Source organism: Pteropus medius, unplaced genomic scaffold (genome assembly GCF_902729225.1).
Source record: "Pteropus medius unplaced genomic scaffold, Ma_sr-lr_union100, whole genome shotgun sequence".
In the NCBI taxonomy this organism is placed as follows: domain Eukaryota; kingdom Metazoa; phylum Chordata; class Mammalia; order Chiroptera; family Pteropodidae; genus Pteropus; species Pteropus medius.
Genome location: NW_024351073.1, coordinates 25,905,356 through 25,916,174, shown reverse-complemented (window position 1 = coordinate 25,916,174; position 10,819 = coordinate 25,905,356). Strand labels below are relative to the sequence as shown.

General features: G+C 66.3%; 1 protein-coding gene across 1 annotated transcript in view; it reads right to left on the bottom strand.

The window, feature by feature from the left end:
* Positions 1–2,038: 2,038 nt before the first annotated feature.
* TERT (telomerase reverse transcriptase) overlaps positions 2,039–10,819 on the bottom strand; it is a 19,227-nt gene continuing 10,446 nt past the window's right edge. The window contains exons 8-16 of the mRNA XM_039842550.1: positions 10,716–10,801; positions 10,426–10,539; positions 10,112–10,183; positions 8,821–9,006; positions 6,931–7,057; positions 5,946–6,007; positions 4,108–4,232; positions 3,281–3,418; positions 2,039–2,744 (exon numbers count right to left, since the gene is read on the bottom strand). Coding sequence (XP_039698484.1) covers positions 2,641–2,744; positions 3,281–3,418; positions 4,108–4,232; positions 5,946–6,007; positions 6,931–7,057; positions 8,821–9,006; positions 10,112–10,183; positions 10,426–10,539; positions 10,716–10,801 — 1,014 coding nt within the window. The 3' untranslated portion in view covers positions 2,039–2,640. The remainder of the gene's footprint in view (positions 2,745–3,280; positions 3,419–4,107; positions 4,233–5,945; positions 6,008–6,930; positions 7,058–8,820; positions 9,007–10,111; positions 10,184–10,425; positions 10,540–10,715; positions 10,802–10,819) is intronic.

Below are 10,819 nucleotides of genomic sequence, written 5' to 3'. Positions count from 1 at the left end.
GGCCAGGTCTCAGGCCGGGCCCTGACCCTCGGGCGTGCTCCTGACCTGCCATGTGGAGGCCGCTGTGTCCTCGCTACCTGCTGCTGGGACAGCCCTGTGAAGGCCCATCGCACCCCTTTCCACGGGGCACAGGGTGAGCCGGCGCTGTCCAGAGTGCTGACAAGTCCCTGGAGGGGTGACCCGTGTCACGGTGGGTTGTAAGCAGCCGGGCCAGGCGTGCCGCCAGGAGCCATCCCCACCTGCAGCCAGCCCAGGCCTGGGCACTCGCATCACTGGCCGCCCAGGAGCGGCTGGGCACTTATGTGGACGGAGCTCAAGGGCGCCTGAGGTCTGTCCTCAGCCCCGCGGGGGTGGCGAGTCCTGCCCAGCACCCCAGCAGTGACCGGGGCCCCTTTCTCTGTGAGGCGCCCAGCACGTGCAGCCGAGGGAGGGGTGGGGGGGTGACCACTCAGCCCTGGTCCCAGGGGCGTCATCTGCGCTCACCCCCACTTCCTTTTCACTCCTGCCTGTGCCCTAACTCACCCCGCACGCGTCTGTGGGAGGCACAAGCTCCCTTCTGAGTGTGCGGTTTACATGTAGGGAGGACTGACATCTAGGTTTCCTTCTTTGCTTTTTAAAACGTCATCGTTTTCACGTTTCACCCTGAGACTTGGCAGTGTGCACGGTGGCTTTTAAGAAGACAAAAATTAGAGAGCGGGCCCCCCACAAGGGTTCAACACGTGGGCAAAGTACCCGTGATCCTGAGAAAAACTGGCCCAGACGCCTGTCCTAGAGAATGAGGTTCTGGGGTGTGTGGGACAGGGATGACACCCCTGGGTGTGGTCCGCTCTGGAGAAGCTGGGGATGGCCGGGGCAGCCAGGTGCCCGTGGCAGGGCCCCCTCGGGTCCCGTTGGACCCGCCCCGGGCGGAGGGTCGCTGCTCCCCGCGTGCGGCAGTGAGGCCCACGGCGCCCCTCTCCTGCGCATTTACGATGCGCTCTGTGGACTTGGGTCGGCCATAAAGTGTGGCCAAGCACATGATGCTCTCCACAGCCACCATGAACGAGGCGCGGCCATAAAGCCCCCCCCCACGGTACACGCACGCCCGGCCACTTAGACTGTGCTGGCACCGACTCAGTCCAAGGTACACGCGATGGCACCCATTATGTGGTGCCATCAGGGACATCCGCAAGGCTCGGAACTGCTCTCTGCTGTCACCACGCCACTCACTGGCCTTTATGCCGCCCCGGGGGACAGGGAAGAGCAGTGGCACCCCCGGCGGGGACTGCCCCTTCAGAAGACAACCCTTGGTGCTGCCATGTCCTGACCCCTGCGTGACCCTCCCGCTGTCCGTTCAAGCGCGTCGTCCAGCGCAGGCAGAAGCCTGGCTGTTGCCTGGACAGCGGCAGCTCCCTGGACAAGGCCTCCTCTCAGGGGGCTTCTCACGGGGGCCGGGGTGACCCAGAAGGCGGGATCCGATTGGGTGGTCTGATTGGGAAGGCGGGATCCGATTGGGGTGGGGAGAAGGCGGGATCCGATTGGGGTGGGGAGGGGACCTCTGGCAAGACTACTGAGACAGTCCCTCTGCCGTCACCAAGGCTCCAGACCCCACTGTCACCAAGTCCCCAATCACTTTCCTGGCGACCTCGGCCTTGCCCCCGCCTCCGAACTTCTGACCCCAACACGGACCAAGCCAGCGTGGTCTGCTTGGTGCCCAGGCCACTGCATAGAAGGGCCCCCCACAGGACCCCAGGCCTCCCCATCTCCCTAGCAGTGGCTGTGTGAGGTCCCCACCCGCCTGCAGCATCAGGAACTCGGTAGATGTGCAAACGCCCAGGCCGCCCTGATCCACTGAGCTGGAAACCTGGGCGCAGTGGGGCGGCACCCCAGGGACCCCGAGCCCAGGGTTTAATCCGCTGCCTCACCCCTTCACACCCACCCGCCTCCTGCCCGCCTCTTCCCGGCCCGGGACCCTCCCCGACTCCACACTCCAGCCAGCCACGTCTCACACACGTCACAGACCCCGTGCCCACGTTTCCACGATCGCAGACGACTGCACTCAAATAGTGCGTATTTTAATACAAATGAGAAATATTTAACAACCAGGAAACCACGAACAGGCTCGACTTCTCTCTGCACTCTGGATTGGGGGGAGGGTGGTTGGGGTGTGCTGGACGCTTGGCTGCAGGAGGCCCGGGCAGGGCATGGGGCAGGCGGGGTCGGAGCAGGGGTGTGACAGTGGCCAAGGCCTCAAACAGCTGACCGGGCCCTGTGCTCCTGGGCGGCTTGGAGAGGAGACCACGGATGCAGCTGGGCTGGGTGCTGCCCGGGGCGCGGACAGCTCTGACTTGGGGTGCTGCACATATCGGCAGGAAGGAGCCCACACCCACCACACATGAGCCACTGCTCTGGACTGGGGTGCCCCTGCAGCAAGGGGTGACAAAGGCCCCCGACAACCCCCTTCCAGACGCCAGCGCCCCAGCCAGGTTCTCCACCGCCTCCTCCTGGTGGCTAAAGGACGCACCTGTCACCAGCAGGTAGGAGGGCTGACCCCTCCTGGAGCCGACACGTGCTGGGGTCTTGGCACAGGGGCCAGACCCTCTGAGGGGCCCTGCTGGGGTGGGGCCGGGCCCAGGCCCCGGGTTGCGGGAGGGCCAGCTGTCAGTCCAGGATGGTCTTGAAGTCTGTGGTCAGGGCTGGGTCAGCTGCTGCCTGCAGGGTGGCCAGTGTCGCTGCCGGGAGCTGTCGGCCAAGCCGTGCTCGGGCTGTAGGGGACTGAGGTCAGCGTGCATCTTCCTGAAGATGCCCGAGGACGCGCTTCACGCCGCCTCAAGGCCACTGAGGGCCAGGCAGGGCGGGCCACGTCCTGAGGGTTGCCGTGTGAGAGCCAAGTGGCCGGTGTGGGACCCTTAGCAAGAGACACACACCGCACGGCCGGGGGGCGGGGGGCGGTGACAGGGACCCCCTAAGGACATCAGAGTACGGTGGCAAGATGGGGGAGCTGGGGACTCCAGTGGCATTGGGTGGTGGCCAGGGCTGGAGGATGCAGGCCAGGGGACAGGGAGCAGGGGATGCGGGGGGGTGGGGGGCACGTGGTCCCAAGGGAGGTGTGTGCCTCAGAGGCGAGTGGAGTGACTTGGGGGAACGCACTGGGGTTGCCTGCACCCCATCATCAGGGGCTCCTGGACTCGCCCATTTGTGACCGAGACACAGAGGGGCCAACGTTTGCTCGCTCGAGGCCGAGGCCAGCCCCTGCGTCTGCACACGGGTGCCTTGGGGCCACGCACCCTGCTCGGCTTACCTGCCCGCAGTGCCCCCAGAAGACACCTGTAGGTGACACGGTGACGAGACAGCTTCAGCAGGAAGGCGTGTAGGCACAGCCATCTCGTGGCTTCAGAAGGAAACAGGCCAGCAGCTCCCTTCGCTCCCAGACACATCCCTGAGGGATGGAGTGGCTGAGGTCTCCGCCTCCTGCCCAGGAGAGGCTGGGGTCCCGGCCCGGCTAACAGCAGGAGCGGGGGCTCGAGGGGCAGGGGCCACACAGCTGACGTCACTCTGGGGGCTGCCCCAGCGTCGGCTCTATGGAACTCTGATAGTGGGGACACTGTCGTCAGCTTCTCCAGAGAAGCTTCCAGAAAACAGAAGTCACGGCGGTCAAGCCCGCTGAGACCTCAACCACGGAAACAGCACGGCCTGGACAGACTGAGCGGAGCCACGTAGGACGAGGTGCGTGGAGCGGAGGCCAGCGCAGGGGGCGGGGGTGGCGTGGGGTGGAGACGCTAGGGAAGGGCTGAGCCCGAGACAGCGGAGGTTCGACGGCCGCCTCCTGGCCACTGGCCTGTTTGTGCAAGCGCCCCTGAGCACCACAGAGGAGGCCCCGCCGCCCAACCCCAAATGCGCGTCATACCCCACTCACACGGGACGCCGGCCCACCGAGCGGGGCGGGCAGGGCCAGCGGGGAGGGGGCCGGGCCAGCGGGCGGCCGGTTCGCTCGGCAGAGCCGCGGTGTTGAGGCCTCTGCCACAGCACGGCCGCGGGTGTCTGGAGCACGCGGCAGCTCCGTGCTGGACGTGTGTGGTGAGCACCCCACATTCACCGGCAGCACAGGGGGCCCCGACACCTGCGCACCTGCGTTCTTGGCTTTCAGGAGGCCGTGGCAGCGGGAGGCGGTGTCCAGGATGACGTGGAGGAAGAAGGAGGGGTTGCCCCGGACTGGCCGGTTGAAGGGCAGCTGGAGCACGCACGCGTGGAACCTGGGTGGGGTGGGGCGCATCAGGGTGGGGCGCCTTGTGCGGGTGTGCCCACGCTCAGCGCACGCAGCTGTGTGCATGCGACCACACGATGGGCCCCTTGCCCGGCCCCTGTGCGTCTGGGTCCTCCCTGAAGCAACGTGCAACCTGACTTGTTGCTCACGGTCACCTGGCTGAGGTGGGAGGCATGTTCCCCGGCCGTGGGCCCAGGGTCGGGGCCATACCGCCAGCCTGGGAGGACAGCACGGTCAGTGGCTGGAGCACCCTGTCCTGAGGGCGCCGCTGGGTGCAGAGGGGGGCGAGGCCTGCATCGGTGGACGCTGCGTCGCCACAGACCCCGGCCCGGAGCCTCCGCTCAGAAGAGCTGAGCCGTGTGTGTCCTGCTCCGTCTGCCAGGCCCCCATGCCCAGCCACCCTGCTGTGACCATCCCGGTCCAGGGCCACGTCCCTTCCTGCCGGGCCCTCAGGCCTCGCACGTGCCTAGCCAGCTGGTCTGGAAGCAGCCGACGCTGACCGGTGGACGGGAAGCTGGCAACTCTACCCCCTCGTGGTCATGGGACTGACCTGGGTGTGGAGCCACCCAAGGGCGCCCACCATGGCCTGGTCTATGCTTCCTAGCAGGCAGGTGTCCGGGGCCGGGACCCCGCAGAGCGAGGGCCCATGGCGGGGACACAGGTGAGGCCGGGCTGAACACCAGAGCAGGACTTCAGTGGCGAGGTGACAGCCTCAGGGGCCAGCCTCCCGCTGCCACGGATCCTCGCCTGACTGGCCTCAGCCCAAGGGCCCGAGAAGCGAGCAGTGCCACAGCCACCTCATCCTTGGCTGCTAGTGGCCTGTGGGCACTTCCCTGTCTGATGCTAGCATGCCTCCAGGTGTCTCGGCCCCCTGCATGCGACAGGAGAGTGGAGAGGAAGGTGCAGGGAAGGGAGAAAGGCCACACCAGGCGGGAGGCGCCGAGCACGGGGGCCCCACACTGCCCAGACACCACGGGGCCAGAGCAGCGCACGCTGGGCCCCTGTGGCCGCAGCTCAGGGCCACCTGGGGCTGGCAGGGGCTCCCATGATGTTTAACAGGCACGTCCTCCGAGGGCCCCTCCAGTTCCTGACACACGACCTCGTCTCGCAAGGGGACAGCCCTGAGTAACAGATCCAGAGGCTCCCGTCACCCAGGGGACACCACGGCCCCCTCGCCCGCCCACAACTCAGGCCTCCGCCCTGCCTTCTTGCGTCCCGAGGCCAAACCGGCAAGGTTAACGTCCGTCTTCCTGGGGACCAGCCCAGCTTGACGGTGCGACTGTGCAGCCCCCACCAGCCCCCGCAGGTGGCCACAACCCCTGCAGACAGGTGTTTCAGAAGCACAGTGGGGCCTCAGCACCGGCCGAGCGGGGCACAGGTTTGGGGCTGTGGCCGGCCAGCCGCACCTCGATCCCCTGCCCCCTGGGCCCCATGTGCGGGCTGCCCCTCTCCTCAGCTCTTCTCCCATGAACCCCTCCTGCGGTAAACAGGTCGGTGCATGGGACATAGGGACACTGTGGGCCACGCGGCCTTCCTGGTGACCGGGAACAGGGCCTCCAGCAAAGCAGGGCCAGTGTGAACGTGCACGAGGAGGCAACGTCTCCCGCTGAAAATACACCAGTGCCGCTTTCTCTCAGGGAGGGTGTGCCGCGCGGGCCTGGGACCGGGGCGGACGCTGTCCCCAGGTGGCCGGGGCGCCCACCTGTAGGCCTGCAGCAGGAATATCTTGTAGACGTTTGTGCAGACCGTCCGGAGGCTGTTCACCTGCAGCCACAAGGAAGGGAACACCGGCCACACATGTGGGTTCACGTCTGCCTTCTGCTCTCTCACCCGCTCAGGTGGAGGGAGAGGGACGCGTCCTGACGAGAAGCCACCATCCCTCCCACGAAACCCCACTGGATCCCCAAGGGCAGCCCCTCACCCCCTGGGGTGGAGTCAAGGATCGGCTGGGGTGCTGCAGGGAAGTATACCAGCCTGGCCAGGAGGACGTCCAAGGGCCCCAACAAGGCCTCGGACCCCAGAGCCTGCGAGCAGGGGCCCCGGGACCAAGCAAGAGGGGGGCCTGCAGGGGGCAGGGCAAGGGGCCCTCGATACACACCCATACACACGTGCATACGCCAGACATGCCCATGCGCACACACTCACCTGCAACCCACATACATGCATGTGTGCACACCTACACACATGCACACACGTGCCCCCACATATGCATTCGCATGCACATGCCGAACATGCCTGCACACACATGTGCCCGCATGCACGCACATGCTAAGCATGCCCACCTGTGTGCGCACGTGCACACCCATATATCCATACAGACATGCCCACATGCACACTCACACGCGGCGCGCAAACACACACACGTGTACACCTATACACGTGCGCACCCACATACATACACTGCATGCACACCCACCCATACACACATGTGCCCACATGCACACACGCTAAGCCTGCCCACCTGCGTGCACACGTGCACATCCACATATACACACCGAACATGTCCACACATCCATATGTGCATGCCTACATGTGCACGCTCACACACATATGTACACACCCACATGTCCGCATGCTCACACACGCACTACACAACCAGACCTATAAACCACGCAGCCCCACAGGTGGCCTAGGAGCAGCGGGCCCGAGTCCGGTGCCTGCGGGCTGCCCGCTGGCCACGTGCTCACCTGCAGATCCAGAAACAGACTGTGACACTTCAGCACCAAGACGCCGAAGAGCTTGCGACGCATGCTCCTCCCGGCCTTGAAGCCCTGGCTGAAGGTGAGGCTGGCTCTGATCGAGGTCTGGGCGTAACTGCAACACACAGGGGTCCCGTGACACGCACGTGTCCACCTCACGCCGTCACACGGCCTGCAGCCCTGCTGTCAATGTGACTGGTCACACCTCGTGCGTGTCCCCGTCCACACAGCTGCGGCCTTTCCCAGGGGACACGAACGCCCCACGACGTGCTCTCGGCACGGCCAGCCGACCGGCCACGCAGTCCGCAGACGGGAGACGTGGGCACAGTGCGGAGAGGGGCCTGCTCACCACCGCTGTCACCTGGGCGTGCCCGCCACATGTCCCCCTGCACGTAAGTCCCCGGAGACAAAGCTACGCTACGTGCACAGCCCGCCCCGGGCGCCGTCCACCAGCCTCACACGCTTGTCGTGAACTAATTTTTCTGTTTTCTCTAAGGCTCTTTGAAAACAATCCTAACGGCAGAATTGAGCTGCCTCGTGGTCACGCAGTGTCCCCTCGGCCATTCCCTGGGTCACATCGTCACTGTGGCAAGTCGCACCAACCCCGGCATTGAAAACGGTCACGCGGCATTTTTGATCACGTCTCTGACTTTTCTTCAGAACGGGTACCCGGAAGTGAAGTGACCGGGGAAATACTAACACTTAAGCACTTTAACACAAATCTACCCTTCCCAGGAAAACTGTCCCTGTTTGTCCCCTGCTAAGAAATGCACGAATGAGCCGTCGCCCTGACGTGGCGCTTGGTGGCAGACACAGGCGAGGGACAGTCCACGGGAAAGGGTGCCTCGGGGCCGCTGGGGCAGAGCTGGGCCCGGGGGGTGGGGGAGACCCGGGAAGTCCAGGCTGAGTCCCCAGGAGGAGACACTGAGCAAAGAGAGTGGGCTGGGGGCTGGGGCAGGAGTCGCAAGCATGGGGACGCCAGGCAGGGGACGCTCGGCCCCTCTGGAGGAGCGGGAAGCGCCTGTGGCTGCCTGTCCCCTTTCTGAGTGAATCCCCGCAGAGCCCATGAGCACAGGTCCACTGCTGACCTGGGTGGCCACAGGGACAGGGGACGCCGGCCTCGCACCCTCAGGAACCCGTGCTCCTCATTCACAGAGCAGCAGCCCCGTGCCTGCATCCCCCTGGCACGGCCATGTCTGTGTGGGGCTGGGGGCTCTGAGGTTTGAGGGAGACAGCTGCTAGGGCTGAACTGTGTCCCCCTAGTTCACATGTTGAAGCCGTCTCCCTGTGTGGCTGTTTGGGGTCAGGGCCGCTAAGACGGGAACCGAGGTTACGCGCGGTGACTAGGGTGTGGTCTTCGTCAGACGTGACTGATGTCCTAGGGAGAGACACCAGAGAGGCTCGAAGGCAGAGGGCCGGCCACGTGAGGGACGGCCGTGCACAGGCCAGGGCGAGGCCTCAGGGACGCCGGCCCCTCCCGCCCCAGGACGGGAGAGAAGGGCCTGTGGTTTCACCATCCCCTCGGTGCCAGTTTCTACGGCAGCCGGACCGAGAAGGGACCCACGGCGTCGTGTACAGAGCAGGCCCCGCGCGCCACCGCAGGGCTCCCCGACAGATCCAAGGTGACTGTGAGCTTGTGACACCAGCACGGTGGGGACAGCCACCGTGTGCCCCCGTCCCGTGAGGACGCCTGGCAGCAGGACCCGAAATCTCAGGCGCTAAGGCCCAAGCCTGCCACGGCTTCCATTTAGCAAAACACCCCAGACACCGCCCCCCGCAGGCGGGGGCATGGCACCCCGCCCCTGGCCCTTCAGACCGCAGCCACCTGCAGCGGGAGCAGAAGGGGACCAGACAGCCGCGTCTGGCCAGCGCACTGACCTGGAGTAGTCGCAGGCCACCTCCAGGGTGCGGGTGTCCAGCAGCAGGCCGCACCAAGGGAACAGGCAGTGGGCGGGCAGCTGCAGAGGGGCCGCCACGCCCGGGCCGTCGCCCACGGGGAAGTTCACCACCGTCTTGGGCAGGTTCGCCAGGCAGCCGTACTCGGGCACGCCGCGGACCAGGGTCCTACGGCAGGGGCCCGCGTCAGCCTCCAGGAGGGCAGAGGTGCCGCCCGGGGTCTGGATGCTGCCTGAGACCCCGGGAGGCACCGAGGGAGCCCAGATCCGCCCTGCTGGCCTCCCGGCGCTTGTCCCCAAAGGCTCTGGCGGCTTGCCAGTGAGGAGCAACAGGGTGGCCGCCAGGGAAGGGCAGAGGCCAGCAGCAGGGGATGGGGCTGAATCAGGAGGCCGGGGGGACACCCGCTGACCTTGTCCACAAGAGAACAGGGTCAACGTCCTGGCCCAACGTCCTCACAGCGACCCCCAGATGGTCCACAATGGGCCACCTCCCTGCCTGTGCTGTCCCTTCTGGCCCCATGCGGCTACTGATGTCTGACCACAGCAGGTGACTGAGGACCTGGCTCTGTCTTTTGAGCTGTGATGAATTTACGTGTGCACGGCGGCTGCAGAGGCTGCTGTGTGCAGGGACGAGGCCCAGCGTGTCCTGGGCCCCAAGGATCCCCTAGGGGCAGAAGTGGGGTCTGGGAACACTGTCCAGACGAGTCTTGCAAAGCGAACTGCCCCGGGCTGCGGCACGAGCGAGGGTCTGGCCTGGCGCCACCTCCCCCAGGACAGGCGGAGCCGCAGGCTGCTGGGGTCCGCGCTCCCCGTCCGCCCGCTCCGGCTGAGACAGCGCGAACTTCACGACCAAGATTGCGTGGACCCGTGTGGGCCCCAGGCCCAGCACGCCCCGGGCCAGCAAGCCCCGTTCCCTGCCTTCCCCCAGAGACGGCCACAAGGCGACTCCGCAGAGGCCGCCGCAGGCCCACGTCCCTCTTGGCGTGCGCAGCCCCCAGCGAGCTGTCACCACCCGGCTGATGTGTCCATGCACGTAACCTCCGGCGCCGGGGACACCTGCGTCCTGACAGCACGCTGACGGCTGCGGGCCCAGTTGCCCGCCGGGGACAGGAGGCAGCAGCTTTGCACCTGGCTCCTCAGGACAGCAGGGCTGTGCTGCGCGCCCAACAGAGCCGCGGGGTGTACGGCGGCAGGTGACAGCTGCTTATCACATGAGTGAGTGACTATGTGTGTGGCCACAGCAGTGCCCAGAGGCACGTGTGCGTGGCCCTCACCTGAGGAAGGCCTTCGCGTGTGTCAGGTGAGGAGTGACCAGCAAGAAGTCGTCCACCAGGCGGAGAAGCACCCTGTGGGGAGACACAGGGCGTTCGGTGTCCCACTCCACGCGGACGAGGACAGCGCAGCCTCCGCAAAGGGTCTGCGACCACCTTGTGTCTGCAGCACCCGGCACTGGCGGGGATGGGGCCTGGCAGGCAGGGCAGAGCTACGCCGTCCACACTTGGGGCCTGCCCGCCACCGCCCGCGGGCCTCCCACAGCCAAGGGGCGGAGGGCGGCGAGAGCAGCGAGGGCTCCGGTGGCAGTTCCTACCCGTCCCGCTGGATCCCGGGGAGCACCCTGCTCTCCATGTCTCCGTAGCACAGGCTGCACAGCAGGGTGGACAGGACCGAGCCCTGGGGGATGCCCTGGCACTGGACGTAGGACCTGGGGGAGACGTGGCGAGCGGGAGGGGCCCACATTCACGTGGCAGACACGTGTGCAGACCACACGCACCGCCCCCGCCCAGGGCACGTGAACTAGCGCCCGGCCACCAGCCACGCAGCCAAGCTCACGCGACGTGAGCCCCGTCTGCGAAGGAGGCAGCAGCCCGCCCGACTCACTTGCCCCCGATCCTGATGACGTGCTTGTGCACCAGGCGCAGGAAGACGTCGAAGAGGCCGCTGCTGGGCTCGTGCAGGGAGCAGCTCTGGAGAGGCAGGCGGTG